The following is a 22943-nucleotide window of genomic DNA, read 5'->3' on the forward strand; positions in this document are numbered from 1 at the left end:
TCATCTGCCTGCCCTTCCTCAGTCTCACTACACACTGCATTTACCAACCATCCCATCCTCAGCCCTCTCACTCCCATTCCCACGCCCTGCCAAATTACTTTAAATCCTTCCCAAAAACTCTTGCAAACCTGCCTGCAAGGATATTGGTCCTTCTTGGCTTCTGGTGTAACTATTACTTTTTGTATAGTTCATTCCTTCTGCAGAAGAGGCCCTACTGATCCAGAATCTGAAACACTGCCCCCTGCACCATTTCCTCAGCCCCACATTCAGCTGCCAAATCATCCTATTCTTACCTTCACTGGAGCATGGATCAAGCAGAAATGTAGAGATTACTGCTTTGGAGGCTCTGCTTTTCAGCATTTTACCGAACTCCCTATATTCTCTCTTCAGGATCTTCTCCCTTTTCGTACCTATGTCATTGGTGCCAATACGTACCATAACTTACGGCTGCTCACCCTCCTGCTTTAGAGTGCTGTGGACCCGATCTGAGACATCCCTCATCCTAGCACCTGAGAGACAACATACCATTCCAGTAACACGAGGAATTCTGCAGATGCTGGAAATTCAAGCAACACACATCAAAGTTACTGGTGAACGCAGCAGGCCAGGCAGCATCTCTAGGAAGAGGTACAGTCGACGTTTCAGGCCGAGACCCTTCGTCAGGACTTTAACCTTGATATACCATTCCGGTGTCTCTTTTGCATCCAGAATCTCTTGCATGCTCCTTTAACTATGAAATCCCCTATCACAACTGCACTCTTCTTCTTCCCTCCTTCCCTTCTGAGCCACAGACCCAGTCTCAGTGCTAGAGACTTGATCGCTGCAGCTTACCCTGATAGCTAAGCATCACAAACCTATGCTTGAGCACTCTTAATTCAAACACAGCACCTCCCAAAGTATCTGCTCCAATGCTGATTGCTTTTTGATTTATCGTTTAGTTTATCACTTTGGTCATCTATTGTCGTGATTCAGCACAAATTGCTCCTTGTCCTTCAAGATAATTCTATAATGGCATTGTTGGCATGTTTCAGTTATGGCTAATATTTCATGTTTCCGTGTTTATTAGTTAAATTTGTCTATGCACTCTAACCTGGCTCAATACATTATATTTTTGAAACATGGATTTCTTATTTATTGCTCTTGGCTTAATTAATACAAGTCTTCAAATTTTCCTTTTAAACTCTGGAACCTACGGCATGAATTCAGTGAATTTTAGTTCTATGTGCTTAACATTTGAAGGTTCAAAGGTTCATTTATTATCAAAGTATACAACTCTGAAATTCTTCTCCAGATAGCCATGAAACCGAGAAAGAAAAGAACGGCAGCACGATTATCACACCCAAATCTCTCCCCCCAGCACAAAAAACGGATCAAGCACATCGACCCCCCATAATCCCCCTCCCCCCAACACAGAAAAAAACGAGAAAGATCAGGCGGAAAACACAGAATATATAAAAACTATAAGACTGAAAAAAGTCTACAGTCTAAGTCCATATCCAAAATGCAGAAAACCTGGATAACATTCTCCAGGCACAGCAGCAGCCCTTCTCCCCTCCTGCAGCAGAGCGATCAAAAGGCAGTCTTCCCTCTCTGTAGCAGGCCGATCTCACCAATGATCAAAAGGCAGGCAGGCAGGCAGCCGGCACTTACCTTTCGCATTTGCCTTGATGTTTTAATCACCCTCATCGCTTTAATCGGTGAAATGGAGTAACATCAGCTTGTGTCCCACAGCCATCACCACAAGGTTCGCACACTCTGCCTCTGCCTCCCAGCAACCTCTCGGAGACTGCAGAGCACTGAAACAATGCAATCTCCAAGCTGCAAATCACAGGCTCCACAACAATTCCAGAATCACATTCATTTTCATTTTTTTCCTTTCAGTAACCACCCCACATTCCTTTATTATTATGTTAAATTCCTGATGGCCAAATTATTGTCTTGAACTAGTAGTTCAATAGCTGCATTTAAAGTCATTGATTACAGTGTCTGACAAAGATTCCACAACTATAGTATATCTAAAAACAAAAGAATTGAATTAAGGTTTCCTTTTTCTTTATATAGTCATAAAGTCAATGAATCAAACGCCATGAAAACTGGACTATATTCCTAAACGTTTCCATGTACCTATTCAAGTTCATGTTAAAAGTTGTTAATATACCTGCCTCAGCGACTATCTCTGGCAGCCACCCTCTGGTTGAAAAAGTTGATCTAAGATTCTATTAATTCTTTTCCCTCTGAGCCAAAACCTATTCCCCAACCCTGGTGGGGGGGGGAAAAGACTGTGTGCATTCACACAATTTATGCCACTTATGATTTTATATGTTTCTCTGAGATCACTACTCATCTTATAATGCATCAGTGAATAAAGTCCCTGTCTGTTTAACCTTTCCATATAATTCAGTCCTTCAAGTCCTGGCATGACCTCGTACATTTTCTTTGCATTCTTTCCATCTGAAAGGCATCTTTCTTGTATCAGGGTAACCAGTAGTAAACAAGACAGAGTCCTGAAGAGTGATTATAGGGAATTACAAAAATTGCTTATAAGGCAGGACTTCGAGGATGGCAATCTCTGGATTATTCTTACGCTAGTTTGTGGCATGTGACAAGTGAATGTGCGGCTGAAGAGTTGGTGAGGGGGCAGGGATTCAGATGTGTGGGTCATTGGGGTCTCATCTGGGACAGGAAAAGATGAACTTTACTTATCACAGTCCATCATGGGTAAAGCCCTCCCCATCACTGAGTGCATCTGTATGGAGCGCTGTCGCAGGAAAGCAGCATCCATCATCAGGGACCCCACCACCCAAGTCATGCCCTCTTCTCATTGTTGCCATCTGGAACAAGGTACAGGAGCCTCAGGACTCACACCACCAGGTTCAGAAACAGTTTTTTTTTACTCCTCAACCATCCAGGTTTTAAATCAGTGGGGATAACTTCACTCGCCCCATCACTGAACTGTTCCCACAACCTATGGACTCACTTTCAAGGATTCTTTGTTGCATGGTCAAAGTATTTGCACAATTTTTTGTCTTTTGTACACTGGGTTGTCCACCTTGGTGGTGCCGTCTATCATTGATTCCAATATGGTTACTGGATTTGTTGAGTATGCCCACAAGAAAATGAATGTCAGGTTGTTTACTGTAACCTATATGTACTTTGTTAATGAATTTACTTTGAACTTGCATCAAACCATACAGTGAAAAGCATCTTGTGTGTTAATGACCAACATAAACAGAGCAATTAGATGCTGGCTCAGCCCACAAAGCTCAGTTCTCTTAAACAAATGAAAATTCCAATTAGGCCTGAGCAACAGTATCTCATCTTCAATGCAGGTACCTGTCCAGCCTTCTGGACTACATATCGAAGTCTATTTGAAGTACAAACTTAGATAACTTTATTTCTATTTGCAAGTATCATCCATCTGCAATATTAGCTCAATTTACTTATCCCCCCCTTTTTTCATTATTTTCTTCTCTGGAAGTAAAGGTCGTGCTGCTGAGTCTGACCCACCACGTATGTCTCCCTGCTCAAAAGTTCACAATTACAATATTCTTTTGACTGTGTTCCTTTTGTCTATGCTCTCACTTAAAGTGTCACCATTCAGTCATTGAACAGATACCCTTGTTCATAACCTATCTCCATAGTCACTGATATTACTTAACCTAGAGATCTCCACTCTCTCCCAAACCTCACACAGGCTTACAGGCTTCTTTTTCACCTTCTCTTTTCTGATAGAAGGTCTTCAACCTGTAATCACAAGATCACAAGACAAAGGAGCAGAAGCAGGCCATTCGGCCCATCGAGTCTGCTCTACCACTCCAACATGAGCTAAACTATTCTCCCATCTATTTCCAATTTCTGGCTTTTCCCCACATCCCTTGATACCCTGACTAATTAGATACCTATCAATCACCTCTTTAAACACCCTCAATGATCGGACCTCCACAGCTGTACGTGGCAACGAATTCCATAAATCCACAACGCTCTGGCAAAAAAAATTTCTCCTTATCTCTGTTTTAAATGGGTTCCGTCGGGCTGTCTGGTGGCGCAATGTCATCAGATCCAGACCCAGGAGCAGAGGTTCCCGGGTTCGAAACCAGTTGGGTCCGCTCCCGAGTACGCTTTCCATTCGTGCCGAGTTGTGTGTCGAGATCGCAACTCAATCTTGTAAAATAAAAGGGAAAAATACTGCAAAAATGTGAAGAGTGGCACGCCACACAGTCTCTGTCTCGCTTCGCGCCTTGTAAAAGCCATGAAAAAGACATCATCACAGACGCACGCATGTGTGCACATGCAGCTGCACACGCGTGGACTCACGCGCACGCAGGCACACGCCCAAAAAAAAAAATTAAATGGGTACCCTCTAATTCTAACACGTCTTGTCCTGGACCTGTAATTGTTCCTGCTTCAACCACTTCCACAGGCAGCTGCTTCCATATACCCAACAACCTCTGTGTGAAAACTTGCTTTTCCAGTCCCTTTAAACATTTCTTCTCTCAACTTAAACCTATGTATGCCCTCTGGTTTTAGAGTCACCCACCCTAAGAAAAAAAACTGTGATATTCTATTTTAACAATGCTCCTTATGATTTTATAAACCTCTATAAGGTCACCTCTCAGCCTCTTTCACTCCAGGGAATATAATCCCTTCCGATTCAGTCTCTTCTGAGAACTGTCCAGCCAAGCAAAGTGAAAGACAGGAAGCAGTTTGGTCACATCCAAAGAGAGGCAATGACAAGATCCGGACAGCTTTTTTCACTTCTGGGAAGTAGTTGTCATTGTCAAGGCCAATATTTCTGGACCAGCATGTAAATGCAATTGTAAAGAAAGCACAACAGCACCTCTACTTCTGTGGAGTCTGTGGAGATTCAGCATGACATCAAAAACTTTGACAAACTTCTATAGATGTGCAGTGGAGAGTGTATTGACTGAATGTATCATGGCTTGTCATGGGAACACCAATGCCTTTGAATAGGAATCCTACAAAAGGTAGTGGATTTGGCCCAGTACATCACTGGTAAAGCCTTCCCAACCATTGAGCACATCTACATGAAAAACTGACATAGGAAAGCAGCATTCATCATCAGAGAACCTCACCACCCAGGCCATGCTCTTTTCTTACTGCTACCATCAGGTGGAGGGTACAAGAGCCTCAGGACTCACACCACCAGGTTCAAGAACAGTTAATACCCCCCAACCATCAGACTCTTGAACAAATGGGGAGAACTACACTCACTTGTCCATCCATTAAGATGTTCCAATGATCCCACTTTAAGGACTCTTTATCTTGTTATTTCATATTCTGGTTATTTATTGCTATTTATTTATATTTACATTTGCACAGTTTGTTGTCTTCTACACTCTGCTTGATCTTTCATTGATCCTGTTATAGTTACTATTCTATAGATTTGCTGAGTATTCCCACAGGGAAATGAATCTCAAGTTTGCATCTGGTGATATATATGTAATCTGATAATAAAAATTGCTTTGATCTTTGAACTTTTATTCATCTTCATAAATACCTTTGAGTAGGTGGGGGTGAGTAACTTTCTTGAATTGCTGACAATGATAGTGTCATTGTGCTATTGGATGGGGAGTTCCAAGATTTAGATCCAAAACTGGAACTATGCTGTATTTCCAAGAAAGGATGGTGCACGGATTTGAGGGAAACTTGCAGAGTGTGGTGCTTAAATGTACGTGGTGGTAAAGGTCACCTATTTTGAAAGTGCTGTCAAAGTAGCATCAGTGAACAGTAATGTGAACTGTTTCTCTTCCTGCAGTCCTGACACACAGCATTTCTAGTTTTTGTAATATAACAGATGGACAGTTACAGGCATAATGGACTAAATGATCTTCTGTGCACAAGTATCTAGGATACATACCAAAGGATATTCATCTTAAGGTAAAACAAGAATGTCATTGTACTCAGCAATAATGCATACGTAACAGTTTTTCCCCATGACAGCTTCAACAATGCACCCAGCTTTAAGATTCTGTATAAACAAGGGATTCACAGTTAGCAATGTAAACATGTTATTTGTTAAAACCATTGCAAAGAATCAAACATTCTTCAATGATGTTGAGACTCTTGTTAGGAGAAAGGTGTACAGTTAGCTAGGATCATGTTAAGGACTATAAGTGATGTAGCAGTACAGTCAAGAAAGAAATCAGAACAGCCATAACAATTATTGCTGCAGTTTTCTCTGTGACCCTGTAACTCAATTTTAGTGGTCCTAGTTGTTCTATAATTCTAAATACTATTTCAGAAAAGTGCTGCTACTGGGCAAGTAGTTCTCTCTAGAGGGCAGCTAACAGATTTCAAAAACAAAAGCTGTGTTGGGAACTAGATTTGATATAGACAACAGAATAAAGCACAAATCTCTTGGCATATGCTGAAAGCTGCAACTTATGTTCCTAATGCTACAAACCACTCCATATGGAACAAATTACAGTATACTGTAAGTTTTACACAAATTCTATATTCTTCAAGCATCACGCACAAAATGTTTAAACAAGAAATATACACACATATCAGGAATGAGAACATTTTTGTTCATTTCCTCCAAATAATCTCACATCCTGTTAAAAGAAATACCTATAACGACCAATGAATCGTTTTTGAAGATGTCATTGTCCCTTCTCAGCATCAACTGTAAATTCCTAGATGAAGTCCGTAACATCATTTAGAATTTTAAGATCTTTAGTTTTTTTAAAATTATGTCATTTTGTTGATGGAATGTTCCTTCATTTCCCAATTAGCAAAGTGGGATCACAAGTCTCAGTAACCTTTTAGCTACTTAAAACTTACTGCAGTAATTTTGGGTTTCAAAGTATCAGAATATTGGCCAGGCATTCACAATTGATGTCAGTTTCCTCGCCGTGAATCCTTGAAAGTTTGGGATCAACCATTGGATAATCAACCAACAGTTAACTATCCAATGGCACTGGTAAAAGATGGAAAGAGAATCTGCCTTGCATCATTCTATCAGATATTCTAAATAAGCAAATATCATTTTTGCAAAAGTTCAAATCTCATTTTTTTTTGAGAACCAAAAAAACTAATATTCAGATGAGACAGGAACACAGTTTAATGTAGTATTCAGATAGCAACAAAGAAATAATTATATTCTTCAATTGTAACATTAATTGTAAATTATCTACATAAAAATGTGGAAACAAGCTATCTCTCAAAATAATTTAATTCTATACTAAGACAATTGCATAATGATGTAAAATAATTAGAAGTGAACGAAAATACAATTCTTTTTCTCAACCTTCTGGTATGAATGTTCAAGATAAAAATATACTTAATGACAGTTGCATGGCAAGCAAAATGATCACCATTTCAAGCAAAAGGATAGAAAAGAATAATTACTTAAACTTTTTTCTATGAAATGGTTTAATATGCACAATGGAAAAGAAAACTGTTTTCCCACAAAACAATGTTAACAAAAGTGTTCATTGATCATACCTTGCAATTATAAGATCATTACCTGCTTTGGCTTCTGAATAGTGGGAGTAGGGACTGAAATCAATGCTGGAAAAGAAATTATCCAAGATTATTAAAAGTAGCAATGTATAACAGCAAAGAAAAATTCCAAGGTTGTACTTCAGTCAATGACCTCAGCAGCCTTTTCAGCTCCAGCAACATCACCATTACTGCCCTCGACTGGTTGATAAATGAATTCCACAGCTGCAGCTTTTGATACCAGTCCAGCTGCCTTCAGCTTTTCTTTATGTCGTTTCTTTTTGAGTTTCCTTCTTCTGTTTTTAGTTAACATTTCTGTTTTTGGCTTTTCAGAATATGTCAAGGTTTGCAAGATGTCAGTCTGCAAAACTGCTGGCTGTTGAAATTCTGTGTTCGTCTTTTCACGGAAGTCTTTATGCACCAAGCTCTTGAATTTTCTTTTCCGCTTGTGCTTTCTGTGGAATTTTTCTGCAGAATGCCTTCCTATAAATAAACAAATAGGTAATTTGTAATTCATTTGATTTTCTATTGTCAAAAGAATCATCTAACAATACAGCACTTTCAGCCAAACCAGACCATGCCGATGACAGTGCCTAACCAACTAGTCCCAATTCCCCATGGTCGGCACATATCCTTCTAAGTCATGCCCTCCGTGTACCTACCCAAGTGCTTCTTAAATGTTACTATAGTACCTGCCTCAACCACTTCCCCGGCCGCTCATTCCATATACTCACCACCTCTGCGTGGCATTCACGTCCCTTTGAAATTTTTCCCTCCCACCCAGAACCTTTGATCTCTGGGAAAAGACTGTTACTATCCACTTTATCTTAGACTCCCATAATCTTTAGCACCTCAATAAGATCACCCCTCATTCTTCTACGTTCCAAGGAATAGAAAACTATATTGGCTAACCTCGCCCTGTAACTCAGCCCTTCTTGTCCTGGCAACATCCTATCATTCTGTCCAAGAATTACTGAGGATTAAAACAAAACACAAAAAGTTGTGTGCACTTAATTGCACCTATTTGTGAACAATAGTCTATGAACACTGGAATTAAATCGTTTAAAATAATATTTTGAAAAATAAATTAGATTTACTGTTATACCAAAATATAGGAAAACTAGAGAAAGGAGCACTTTATGAGCACTGTTTACCCATAGGAAACTTTGATCTCGTCCTCAGATTATCAATAAACTTCTTTTCCATTATAGCTTTATTACAGTGAGACAGTAGAGATTTTGAGTGCAAAAAAATGACAAATCTAACTGTGAGTCCTCAAATAAAGTTTGACTTCTACTTCTTGTATCACAAGGTACTATTATTTTGGTTGAAGGTATTTCCAGATCAAACCAACATTTACAAAATGAGAGGGGAAGACTTAGGGGTTTGAGAGCAATTTTTTATTTAACACAATGGTGGTATGAACATGGAATGAGCTGCCAGAGGAAGTGATGTAGTCAGGTACAATTCCTTTTAAAAGACAGTTGGATAGGTTTTGATTATGGAACTAACTTGGTTGGGGCATATTAGTCAGTATGGATCAGTTGGACTGAAAGGCTTGTTTCCATGCTGTTTAACTCTATAGCTCTCTAAAAAAATTAACTTGGAATCTGCAGCTTCAACAATTGCAAAATTGCCATTGATCACTTATTCTGAAACTAGCAGCAAGCACAGAGATACTAGAGTACAAAAATTCTATATCACTGTCAGTGGCATTCTGATTCTTTGTACTTGCGGTCTTTTCAGGTTTATTCAAAGTAAGACAGTTGTCCATTAAAGCGACTGAGATTTGTGGTTAGAAAATGTCTGACTTTATTTAATGACAAACTAGGTTTTCATCAAATTTAAGACATAATTACTGCTCAACAAACTGTCCGATCTTGAAAAGAATGAATTTTGGGGCCCTGCATTCACTGAAACCATCTAAATGTAATTTAAAACTAATTTTTAACTAAAGCTCGTTTGCAATTTATCTTCCCATAATACCTTGTAAATGTTCCAGTCTCTTAATCCTACAAATATTAAAATGAAGTAAATTAATCAATTCAAGCATAACAACTTGATTCCTTATATTTTCTGGGCACCCTTACATTCTGTTCCAGCTATTGAATACTTCATGCAAAGAAACGTGCTGTGAGTGGGAATTATTCAAAGTAATTACTGAGCTTTCTTAAGGTTGCACAACACCATCAGCTGGCATCTTATTTAAAAATTGTATGGTAGAAAGGAAAAGCCAAATCACAAAACTTTGGTTCAATTTAGTGAGCAAGTTTCTTTGAAGCACGAATTGCAATCCCTTGATCTCAAACTAGAGAATCCAGGCCTACCTTGCAGCCGAAGGCAAGAGCCCAAACTAATCGAACAAACAATGACATGTTGCAAAGGACTGGAAGTCATTGTGCTTGAAGCATGTAATCAATTCTTTCCTCCACTGTTCATTTCAACTCATCATTAGAGATATAAATAATAACATAAGTGATTCTGCAAATGTTAGAAAGAGGAATCAATAGACAGAAACTCAGCAGGTCAGGCAGAGAATACACAGTCAAGGAAGGCCAATAGCCTTCATCAGGACTTAATGAAGACTATTTATTCCTCTCAACAGACTCTGCCTGATCTGCTGAGTTCTTCCAGCATTTTGCATATGTTTAGATGTAAATTTGCCCAACATTGAATAGTTAAGGTTTGACATCTCTTTAAAACTGCTCCTGGGGAAAGGGATTGGAGGGGGTGGCGGGAGTTGATGGGAAGAAAAGCTTACTACCTTCTGATTCTTCTTCACTTGACTCTTGAGGTTCATGCTGCTCATTTGGTTCAGGTGCAGACTCTTCATATTCAGGAGGGGGCAGGCTTACTGTGTACACTTTCCTGCATTCAGGATCAATCTGTGCAGTACCTGTGGAAGATTTTATTTTAATATATACAAGACCACAATAGGTAGGAGCAGGGCCCATCGAGTCTGTTCCACCATTCCGTCATGGCTGATTTATTGTACCTCTCAACCCCATTCTCCTGCCTCCTCTTTAACATTCTACACCGTGAATAATCAAGAAATCAACATCCACTTTAAATATACTCAATGACTTGACCTCCACAGCTGTCTGTGGAAAAGAATTCCAGATTCACTCCCCTCATCAGGGTCAGAGAATATAAATTTCTCAGTATAACTATTTCAGAGGATGTCCTGGGCCCAGCACACGAGTGTAGTTATGAAGAAAGTACGGGATTGCCTCTACTTCTTTAGAAGTTAGCAAAGATTTGGCATGACATCCAAGACTTTGACAAGCTTCTATAGATATATTGGCTAGCTGCATCATGGCCCAGTTTGAAAACACCAATGCTGTTGAATGGAAAAACCTACAAAAAGTAGTGAACACAGCTTAGGTAAAGCTCTCCTCACCACATTTACAAGGAGTGCGGTCTCAGAAAAGCAGCATCCATTATTGGTAGGGCTTTATCTTCTGCCTTCTTGAAAGGGAAGAAACATTTGCCATCCTCTTTTCATTTGGTTCATTAAAAATCTCAACCAGTGCTCCAGCAATCTTTTCCCTAGCCTCCCGGAGCAGTCTGGATTACATTCCATTAGTCTTAGGGATTCATCCACCTTTAAGCCTGCTGAGGGATAAAGTACCTCCTCTTTATTTATGGTGAGCTGCACTAGGTTTTCACCTACACCTGCACTCATATTTATCATCAAAGACCCCCACCATCTAGGCCTTGCCATCTTAGCCTGTTCCACGCCACTAGCTTCAAGAACATCTCGTCTCCTTATCATTCAGTTCTTGAACCAACCAGCAGCACCCTAATCACTACAGTTTAGCTCCATGAACACATTGATTAATTTGCACCAAAATGGAATTTTTTTGTTGTGCTCTTCCTTTTAAAAATGTGTACAATTTATATATTTATTGTGAATGTTGCTTATAAGATGCAATGTGCTTGTGATGTTACAATACTTCCATTGCACTAATGCATACAAGAATCTCGATTTTGATTTCAACACTTTCAGATTTACCTTAATCACAATAATTTTTGGATATGTGTTATAGTCTTCTCCATACTGCTATTTTAGAAGAAACTGAAGTAATTTCTCTGTCTGAAATTTTCTGCACTCTCACAGTAATCTAAACTCACTCGGGAGGTAAAAAACTGCTCATGCTGATGCCACAGACCTGGCTGCTTCCTCGAGGTCATCTTCTTCACCCACACCCAATAGTATCTAAAATGGTCATTTTAAATCAAGAAAAAAAACTTAATTTTTCTTAAGGAAATGCACAGAATTCTGGAGGAACGGCAGGACAGGCAGCGTTCATGGAGTGGAGTAAACACACTTATAGCATGTAACATACACCAAAGTTGCTGGTGAACGCAGCAGGCCAAGCAGCATCCATAGGAAGAGGTGCAGTCGACGTTTCAGGCCGAGACCCTTCGTCAGGACTAACTGAAGGAAGAGTGAGTAAGGGATTTGAAAGTTGGAGGGGGAGGGGGAGATCCAAAATGATAGGAGAAGACAGGAGGGGGAGGGATAGAGCCGAGAGCTGGACAGGTGATAGGCAAAAGGGCATACGAGAGGATCATGGGACAGGAGGTCCGGGAAGAAAGACAAGGAGGGGGGGGTGACCCAGAGGATGGGCAAGAGGTATATTCAGAGGGACAGAGGGAGAAAAAGGAGAGTGAGAGAAAGAATGTGTGCATAAAAATGAGTAACAGATGGGGTACGAGGGGGAGGTGGGGCCTTAGCGGAAGTTAGAGAAATCGATGTTCATGCCATCAGGTTGGAGGCTACCCAGACGGAATATAAGGTGTTGTTCCTCCAACCTGAGTGTGGCTTCATCTTTACAGTAGAGGAGGCCGTGGATAGACATGTCAGAATGGGAATGGGATGTGGAATTAAAATGTGTGGCCACTGGGAGATCCTGCTTTCTCTGGCGGACAGAGCGTAGATGTTCAGCAAAGCGGTCTCCCAGTCTGCATCGGGTCTCACCAATATATAAAAGGCCACATCGGGAGCACCGGACGCAGTATATCACCCCAGTCGACTCACAGGTGAAGTGATGCCTCACCTGGAAGGTCTGTTTGGGGCCCTGAATGGTGGTAAGGGAGGAAGTGTAAGGGCATGTGTAGCACTTGTTGCGCTTACACGGATAAGTGCCAGGAGGGAGATCAGTGGGGAGGGATGGGGGGGACGAATGGACAAGGGAGTTGTGTAGGGAGCGATCCCTGCGGAATGCAGAGAGAGGGGGGGAGGGAAAGATGTGCTTAGTGGTGGGATCCCGTTGGAGGTGGCGGAAGTTACGGAGAATAATATGTTGGACCCGGAGGCTGGTGGGGTGGTAGGTGAGGACCAGGGGAACCCTATTCCTAGTGGGGTGGTGGGAGGATGGAGTGAGAGCCACCGAACTTATTTCTGCATACCTCGACACTGTTTTATCACCCCTTGTTCAATCCCTTCCGACCTATGTTCGTGACACTTCTCACGCTCTTAAACTTTTCGATGATTTAAGTTCCCTGGCCCTCACCGCTTTATTTTCATCATGGATGTCCAGTCCTTATATACTTCCATCCCCCATCAGGAAGGTCTCAAAGCTCTACGCTTCTTTTTGGATTCCAGGCCTAATCAGTTCCCCTCTACCATCACTCTGCTCCGTCTAGTGAAATTAGTCCTTACTCTTAATAATTTCTCCTTTGGCTCCTCCCATTTCCTCCAAACTAAAGGTGTAGCTATGGGCACCCGTATGGGTCCTAGCTATGCCTGCCCTTTTGTTGGGTTTGTGGAACAATCTATGTTGCGTGCCTATTCTGGTATCTGTCCCCCACTTTTCCTTCGCTACATCGACGACTGCATTGGCGCTGCTTCCTGCACGCACGCAGAACTCGTTGACTTTATTAACTTTGCCTCCAACTTTCACCCTGCCCTCAAGTTTACCTGGTCCATTTCCGACACCTCCCTCCCATTTCTAGATCTTTCTGTCTCTGTCTCTGGAGACAGCTTATCCACTGATGTCTACTATAAGCCTACTGACTCTCACAGCTATCTGGACTATTCCTCTTCTCACCCTGTCTCTTGCAAAAACGCCATCCCCTTCTCGCAATTTCTCCATCTCCGCCGCATCTGCTCTCAGGATGAGGTTTTTCATTCTAGGACGAGGGAGATGTCTTCCTTTTTTAAAGAAAGGGGCTTCCCTTCCTCCACTATCAACTCTGCTCTTAAACGTATCTCCCCCATTTCACGTACATCTGCTCTCACTCCATCCTCCCACCACCCCACTAGGAATAGGGTTCCCCTGGTCCTCACCTACCACCCCACCAGCCTCCGGGTCCAACATATTATTCTCCGTAACTTCCGCCACCTCCAACGGGATCCCACCACTAAGCACATCTTTCCCTCCCCCCCTCTCTCTGCATTCCGCAGGGATCGCTCCCTACACAACTCCCTTGTCCATTCGTCCCCCCCATCCCTCCCCACTGATCTCCCTCCTGGCACTTAACCGTGTAAGCGGAACAAGTGCTACACATGCCCTTACACTTCCTCCCTTACCACCATTCAGGGCCCCAAACAGTCCTTCCAGGTGAGGCATCACTTCACCTGTGAGTCGACTGGGGTGATATACTGCGTCCGGTGCTCCCGATGTGGCCTTTTATATATTGGTGAGACCCGACGCAGACTGGGAGACCGCTTTGCTGAACATCTACACTCTGTCCGCCAGAGAAAGTAGGATCTCCCAGTGGCCACACATTTTAATTCCACATCCCATTCCCATTCTGACATGTCTGTCCACGGCCTCCTCTACTGTGGAGATGAAGCCACACTCAGGTTGGAGGAACAACACCTTATATTCCGTCTGGGTAGCCTCCAACCTGATGGCATGAACATCGACTTCTCTAACTTCCGCTAAGGCCCCACCTCCCCCTCGCACCCCATCTGTTACTCATTGTTATGCACACATTCTTTCTCTCACCCTCCTTTTTCTCCCTCTGTCCCTCTGAATATACCTCTTGCCCATCCTCTGGGTCACCCCCCCCCCTTGTCTTTCTTCCCGGACCTCCTGTCCCATGATCCTCTCATATCCCCTTTTGCCTATCACCTGTCCAGCTCTCGGCTCTATCCCTCCCCCTCCTGTCTTCTCCTATCATTTTGGATCTCCCCCTCCCCCTCCAACTTTCAAATCCCTTACTCACTCTTCCTTCAGTTAGTCCTGACGAAGGGTCTCGGCCTGAAACGTCAACTGCACCTCTTCCTATAGATGCTGCTTGGCCTGCTGCGTTCACCAGCAACTTTGATGTATGTTGCTTGAATTTCCAGCATCTGCAGAATTCCTGTTGTTTACGCTTATAGCATGTGTTGTCTTGCTGGTATAAAAGGTCATACCAGCCCTGTTTGATTTCTAAGTGCATTTTTTTTAATTCAAAGTGCTGAGGCTTTGGCAGTGTGATGAATAAGATCAAAGAACAGAGGCAAGAGTAAAAGTAAGCACAGGTATGGTCTTTCAACTTTAATCTTCGTACTTGGCGAGTCAGGATGGTAGTAGTTAGGGAAGTGTTATGCTCATTATACAGGAAATGGCAAATCAGATAGACACAGTAACCCTGAGAATTACACTTGTGGGAAGTGTCCAATTGTAGTTCCTAGCTGGCCAAATTCAGTAACTACAGTTAGACGCACTTCTGGATCATCAGGGATGGTGAAGGCATCACCGATAAGTTTTGGTGAGGTGGTCACATAAAACATACAGGCAGTTGAGTGCCCACCAGGGAAAGGTCAAGGGGGTAGACAGATAGTGCAAGATTCCTCAATGGCCATTCTCCTTGGAAAAAGTGTATACCATTTTGGATACAGGGTGGGAATTGGGGATGTGATGAAGAAGATGACCACTCAAGAGAAAGCAGCAGAAGCAACCAGGCCTGTGGCTCTGGTGTTCAGCAGGGAAGACTGCTCCTAATCCATCTAGGTAGCTTCCAGCCTGCTGGCATAAACAACGTTTTCTCATTCCAGTGATGTTTTTCTCTCCCCCTTTCCTCTTCTATTCCCCACTCTAGCCTCACCTGCCTATTACCTCCTCCTGTGCTCCCCCTTCTCTTCCTCCCACCGTCTAGTCTCTTCTTCTATCAGATTCATTCTTCTCTGGCCCTTAATCTTTCCAACCTATCTATCATCTTCCAGCTAATTCTCCTTCGCCTTCTCCCACCTCTTTTTTCGGGCATCTTCCCCCAGTCCTGAAGAAGGATCCCAGCCCAAAACGTCAACTGCTTCTTTATTTCCATAGACCTGCTGCGTTCCTTCAGCATTTGTATATGCTGCTCTGGATTTCCAGCATCTGGAGAATCTCCTGTGCATATAGAAGATCCTACTAGGAAGAGGGCAAAGCTTGGCCTCTCACTGGGAAATGGATCACGATAAGTGACTAAGCTGTCATTGGGGACCTTTGGGATCAGTGACCACAATTTCATTAATTTCAGACGGAAAGGGACATAGTTAATCCACAAGTTCAAAAATTTAAAGCACATTTGAGCATGACTGTTCCTTGCTGACCAAGATTTCCAACTCAGTTAGTCCCATTTAAAAACGCAAACACGAGGAAATCTGCAGATGCTGGAATTTCAAGCATCCTGACGAAGGGTCTCGGCCCTAAATGTCGACTGTACCTCTTCCTATTAGATGCTGCCTGACCTGCTGCGTTCACCAGCAATTTTTATGTGTGTCGCTAGTCCCATTTACCTGTGTTTTGCCCCATATCCCTTGAAATTTTTCCCATACAGGTACCTGTCCAAGCTCCTTTTAAATATTGTTAATGTGCCTACTTCATCCACTTCCTCTGGCAACACCTTCCATATACAGACCACCTCTGAGAGAAAAAGTGTACATGAAACCTCACCCCTCTCACTCTAACCCTATATCCTTGAGTCCTCAAGCAAATTCTGTATACATTTCATTAGCTCTCCCTGCCTCCCATGTGATCTAACTTTCCATAGCATCCTACCAAAGGTCTTGCTGAAGTCTGTATGGACTACAACAACTGCCTTGCGCTCATTGACCTTATTGGTTAGAACTTAATGTCTCATGTCTTAAACTTGATTCAGCTTTTCAACCTCCCATGCACTGATCCTAATCAACCCCTACCTTTCCATATCTTATCCCTCAGAATCTCCTCTTAAAAACTTCACTGCCACAGATGTTAGGCTTCTTGGTCCATCATTCCCAGTTTTCACTTTGCAGCCCCATTTAAATAAAGGCACAACATTAGCCACTCTCCAATCTCCTGGCACTTCACACGTCACAAAGATGATACGTACACATCAGCCAGGGCTCTTGGAATTTCTTTCCTAGATTCCCGTAGAATTCTTAGATGTATCTGATCAGGCCTGGGAAATTTATCTTCAAATGTTTTAGGACATTCAGGATCACCTCTAATGTAATGGACTAACACCAAGACTTCCCCCATCAACCAACTCAAGTTCCAAAGTCTTCGTATCTTTCTGCATGGTAAAACCATAGGAGAAACATTCATTGATTTATTCTATCAGATTCCTTCTTCTCCAGCCCACTACTTTTCCCACCTACCTGGCTTCACCTTCCAGCTAGTTCGTCTTCCCCTGCTCCTATCACCAAAAATGTCTACTTTGGACTATGAGGTTTAAAGGTTTTTTTTTTAATCAAAGCATGTATCCATATACAAATCTGAATTGTGTACTTCTCCAGATAGCCACAAAACAAAGAAAGAACATGAAAGTCATTCGTAGAGAATCATCAAATCCACCCCCATACAAAAAGGGCATCATCCCGATTATCAACCCAACCCCCGCACAAAACTGAACAGGAACATCGACCCCACAAAAAAAAACCCTCCCTCACACAAAAAACTAACAGAACATTAACCCCCAAACACTCTCCCTCGCACAACAAAGTAGAAAAGGAATGGGCGACAAAACACAGAATATAAAAGTCATAAGTCTGAAGAAGTCCAGTTTATAAACGCAGTAGTCCAATCCATAAACACAGAACCATGATACCATCCTATGATATCACCAATATTCATCGAAAGAGAGGGACAGCACCTGAGACAGAGGGGCCTACCCGCCTGACACACTGAGCTACACGGCGATAGGCCACTTCCAGTCTCCTTCTCTGGCAGCGCTGAAACACTCGCTCGCCTTCTGCATTTGCCTCAATGTCTCAGTCTTCCTCGACGCTTTAAACAGCGAAATGGAGTCGAACATTGGCTCACACCCTGTCTCGAAGTTTCTTTGCATCGAGGCCGTCCCAGTAGGCGCACGCTTCCCGGCAAAGCGCTGGATCACTCAAACGATTTCCAAACTCTAAATCAGAGGATCTAACAATCCCAGAAACAATTTAAGGTGAAAAATAGACGTTCTATTCTATTAAAACAGGTACTGTATTCTAACTAGTTACTCCTTGTCCCTGTATATGTCTTTGGATTTTCCTTAATGTTCTCTGCTGAAGATATTTCATGTACCTTTTTGCCCTTCTGATTGCCTTCTTAAGCATACTCTTGCATCCCTTGAAATCCTTGATCTCAGCTGCTTGTTCCTAACCCATGCCTCCTTTACCCTGATGAGAGCTTCAATATCTCTCATTATCCAGAGTTCCTTACTCCTTCCAGCCTTGCCTTTCACTCCATCAGGAACATGCAGGCATTAAGCTCTCTGTTGCTTTTAAAAGCATCCCCAGTTATCTGTTAACCTCCAAGAAACTTAGTTCAACCAGCTTGTGTATGTTCTTCTCTAATGCTGTCAAAATTTTCTCAATTTAGAACTTTTTCCCCAAACAAAGAATTACACCTCTGTACTTTTGTTTCGTGGCTGTCTGTGGGGAAGACGAATTAGTGATTGTGCAGTTTTTTTCTCCCTAGGTTGGGGAATCAAGCACTCAAGGATATAGGGTTAGAGTGAGAGGGGTGAGGTTTCATGTACACTCAGGGGCAACTTTTCCTCTCAGAGGTGGTCTGTATTTGGAAGATGTTGCCAGAGGAAGAGGATGAAGTAGGTACATTAACAATATTTAAAAGGAGCTTGGACAAATACCTGTATTGGAAAAATTTCAAAGGATATGGGGCAAAACACAGGTAAATGGGACTAACTGTGTGGGAAATCTTGGTCAGCAAGGAATAGTCATGCTCAGCGGCCTGTTTCCATGGTCCATGCCATCTAATTGGCTTGCAAGATGTCGCGGTATTACTGGAGCACTGTGGATTTGCACAATTACAAGATACATTAACACTGTTGTTTAAATAGAGATCTGGCATGAGTCAGATGTAGTGTGGATGCATTTTTAAACTGTTACCTTTTGCTTCTGTAGATTTGTTTCTCTCCAGTTCCCTCTTCTCTTGCTTTGTGCTTGATTTTTTGGTTGGGACTTCATTTGTCTTTTCTTCAAGAGGTGATGAAACATACAATTTCTGTAATACCTTTTGCTTGAATACTGCAAGAGATTCAAGAAAAAAAACAATAAGTGTTCAACAAAAAGGGCAAACTTAAAGATATCAGAAGGTAATAACTCTTGGAGGAAAAACAAACAAGAATCTAAGTACTATTATTTGACATCAGTTATTTGTTACAATGGGATCACTTCTGCAATAGGTGGGGCTAAAGGACAGGTTATAGTAAACTGGAAGGGACTACCATCATTGCAGTGAGGATTGCTGACACTATCCGGGGTGGGGGGTTTAAACTAATTTGGCAGGGGGCTGGAAAAAGCAATAACATCATGGTGGAGAATGAATCAAATGCAGAGTCAATCAAGCAAGTGCAGTAGGCAGGGAAGAAAGAAATAGTTTGTGGAGCATGTGGAAATAGGCAGTCTCAACTGCATTTATTATAAGCAAAGAAGAGGTAAAGTCAATGAACTTTCAGCATGGGCCATATTTGTTCAGGTAAACTGAATCTGACTTTGGCTCAACAGGAGAGGCCAGAAGGCCAGAGAATGGTGGTGGATGTTACCTCTCAGACTGGAGGCCTGTGATTAGTGGTGTGCTACAGGGAAGGGTGCTGGGTCTGATGTTGGTTGTTACCTATATCAATGATCTGCATGATAAAACGGTAAACTGAAGCAGCAAATTTGTGGATGACACCAATATTGGGAGTATAGCAGACAGCGAGGAAGGCTATATTGCAATAGAGGGACCAGGGAATACAGATCCATTAATTTCTTGAAAGTGGCTAAGGACAGCTCCAACACGATACACAAGGTTGCTGATGACACCACTGTTGTGGGCTGTATCAAAGGGGGTGACGAATCAGTATCGGGGGGGGGTGACGAATCAGTATCGGGGGGAGTGACGAATCAGTATCGAAGGGGGGTGACGAATCCGTATCGAAGGGGGGTGACGAATCCGTATCGAAGGGGGGTGACGAATCCGTATCGAAGGGGGGTGACGAATCCGTATCGAAGGGGGGTGACGAATCAGCATACAGGAGGGAAATTGAAAACTTGGCTGAGCGGTGAAATAACAACCTTTCAAGAAGACCAAAGAACTGATTGCAGACCTCAGGAGAGGGAAACCAGAGGTCCGTAAGACAGTAATCATCAGAGGTGGAGAGGGTCAGTAACTTTAAATTCCTGGGTGTCACTATCTCAGAGGACCTGTCCTGGACTCATCATATAAATATTACAGCAAAGAAAGCACAACAGTGCCTCTACTTCTTTAGGAGTCTGCAGACATTTGGCAAGTCATCAAAAACACTGGCGAACTTCTATAGTTGTGTGGTGGAAAGTGCACTGACTGGCTGTATTACAGCTTGGTATGGGAACACCAATGCCTTTTGAGTGAAAAATCCAACAGAAGGTTGTAGATTCAGCCCAGTACATCACAAATAAAACCATCCCAACCATTAAGCACAGTTACATGGAATAATGCTGTAGAAAAACAGCATCCATTAAAGATCCTCACTACCCAGTCAATGCTCTTTTCTCACTGCTGGTAGAAGGTACAAGTACCTCAGGACTCGCACCACCAGGTTTCAGAACTGTGACTACCCTTCAGCCATCAGGCTTTTGAACAAAAGGGAACAGCTACACTGATTTAAGGACTCTTATCTTATTAGTTCATGCTCATTAATTATTGCTATTAATTTATATCTGCATTTGCAGTCTGTTTACAGTTTATAGCTCCTGATGTTTAGTTATTGTTCTATAGATTTGCTAAATATGCCCACAGAAAAATCTCAAATCACAGAATCTCAGGGTTGTATGTCGTAACATATATGTACTCTGATCAGAGCTTTTACTTTGAACTTTGAAGTTGCTGCAAGGGCGATTTACCTTTTAAAGAATGTTCCCAGTACACTTTTGTTTAATCATTTTGGTCACAAACAGAAATAGGCCCTTTGGCCCATGATATTATGCTGAATAAACTAAATTAGTAGTCAAGTGCCCAGCTAATCTCACAACATGCTGGAGGAACTCAGCAGGTCAGGCAGCATCCATGGAAACCTTCAGTCAATGTTTCAGGCAGGAACCCTTCATCAGGACTGTAGGTGGAAGGGGCAGAGGCCCTATAAAGAAGGTGGGGGGAGGGTGGGAAGGAGAAGGCTGGTAGGTTCCAGGTGAAAAACCAGTAAGGGGAAAGAGAAAGGGGAGGGGGAGGGGAAGCAGGGAGGTGACAGACAGGAAAGGTGAAGAAGGAATAGGGGAAAACACCACACATAAAAGTTGCTGGTGAACGCAGCAGGCCAGGCAGCATCTCTAGGAAGAGGTACAGTCGACCTTTCGGGCTGAGACCCTTCGTCCAAAGGGTCTCAGCCCGAAACGTCGACTGTACCTCTTCCTAGAGATGCTGCCTGGCCTGCTGCGTTCACCAGCAACTTTTATGTGTGTTGCTTGAAATTCCAGCATCTGCAGATTTCTTCATATAGGGGAAAACACAATGGGTAGTAGAAGGAAGCAGAACCATGAGGGAGGTGATAGGCAGATGGGGGAGGGGGCAGAGTGAAATAGAGATAGGGAAAGGTGGGGGGAGGGAACTACCGGAAGTTGGAGAATTCTATGTTCATACCAAGGGGCTGGAGACTACCTAGACGGTATATGAGGTGTTGCTCCTCCAACCTGAGTTTAGCCTCATCATGGCAGTAGGTATCTCTGTCCACATAATGTTCACAGCCTTCCATTTCCTCCAGACTGATGTGCCTAAGAGCTTTTTGAAAACTTGTATCATATCTGCCTCCACTGCCATCCCACCAACACATTCCAGGCACCCAACACTATATTGTATTAAAAAAAAATCTACCCCACACATCTTCTTTGAATTGACATTTTAATCTCTGGGAAAAGATACTGGCTGTCTAATTCATCTAATCAAACATTACCCTATAAATTTCCATCGGGCGTCCCCTCAGCCTCCGCCACTTCAGAGAAAACACCTCAACTTTCTACGCAACTCTTACCACTTTGCCCACATTCTGTCATTGCTTTCATTTGTACTACTTCAGTGCATGTTGTAATGTGTGGATAGCAAGCAAAACAAAGTATTTCAGTGTAACTTCGTACTTGACAATAATAAAACAATTTACAAATCATTCGAAATCCAGTAAAAGTATAACACCGGCATACAACAGCAGCTTGCAAAATCTATAGGATGCACTGCAGCGGCTCTAAACGTACCAGTTCGTAGATTAATTGTAAATTGTTCTGTGTTAAACAGGTAGGTTGCCGGGCGGTGCGACTCTTTGGTCGGTAAGAACCTGTTCCGTGCTGCATCTTAAAATAAATAAAAATCAAGACACCTGAGAACAGCTTCCAAACCCACTATCTACTCGCAGGAAGGATAAGGGACGCAAAAGCATGGAAATACCATCACCCAGAAGATGCTCTTCCAGCCACAAATCATAAACAAAATCAAATCTACAGATGCTGGAAATCTGACTGGGAAATATATCCATGTTCCTTCACTATCCATCCATGGATCAAATCTCTTCCTACAGGGTTAAGTGCTTAGCTCAACCTATGAAACCCACAGCCCTTGAACGAGTAAACCTCAGCGAGCTGGGCTGACCTGATCTCTCCCTCTTCTATCAGAGCCAACAGTTGCCCACCAGGCGACAAGTTTCCGCTGTTCCTCCGGTGACTTACCTCGCTTTCTGTCCACCATCATTGACCTCACCGTCTCCCCCACCATTGGAACAAATCCTATACAAACTCCACAACATGTATATTTTCCACTAATACACATACAAGATCCGACTGATGAACCAAGAAGAGGGGACACGGCATGATCAGTGCAATTGATTATCCTACACCGCTAATTCCGCCTTCCCCGTCGGCGGAAGTCACGAAGATCCTCGCTTGCGATGTGGCACATGCGCAGTTGTGGGCGTCTGCTGCCGCTCAACGTGACGTGAACGTCCGGCCGTCGTTGGCTTGTTAATACGCATGCGTACTGCGTGCAAGCGGTTTATACCTGGCTGGCAAGGAATCCGATGGGAATCAGGTATATTACTGTATCACCGGCATGCAGACATCCCACCCT

At 42.7% G+C, this 22943-nt stretch overlaps 1 protein-coding gene across 2 annotated transcripts; it reads right to left on the reverse strand.

Annotated features, from left to right (window-relative positions):
- Window positions 1-6386: 6386 nt before the first annotated feature.
- LOC134358842 (glutamate-rich protein 1) lies at window positions 6387-22785 on the reverse strand. Of its 2 annotated transcripts, XM_063071394.1 has the most exons (5): window positions 22547-22785; window positions 22079-22174; window positions 18764-18901; window positions 10229-10360; window positions 6387-7947 (listed from the first exon to the last, which is right to left on the reverse strand). In XM_063071394.1, exons 1-5 carry the CDS (start codon window positions 22644-22646, stop codon window positions 7607-7609), a joined length of 807 nt encoding a protein of 268 aa, XP_062927464.1. In that variant the 5' UTR covers window positions 22647-22785; the 3' UTR covers window positions 6387-7606. The 2 variants fall into 2 exon arrangements, with proteins under 2 accessions (XP_062927464.1, XP_062927474.1); XM_063071404.1 differs by lacking the exon at window positions 22079-22174 and having other exon boundaries at window positions 6446-7947; window positions 22547-22781.
- Window positions 22786-22943: the final 158 nt, after the last annotated feature.

Source organism: Mobula hypostoma, chromosome 2 (genome assembly GCF_963921235.1).
Source record: "Mobula hypostoma chromosome 2, sMobHyp1.1, whole genome shotgun sequence".
NCBI lineage: Eukaryota > Metazoa > Chordata > Chondrichthyes > Myliobatiformes > Myliobatidae > Mobula > Mobula hypostoma.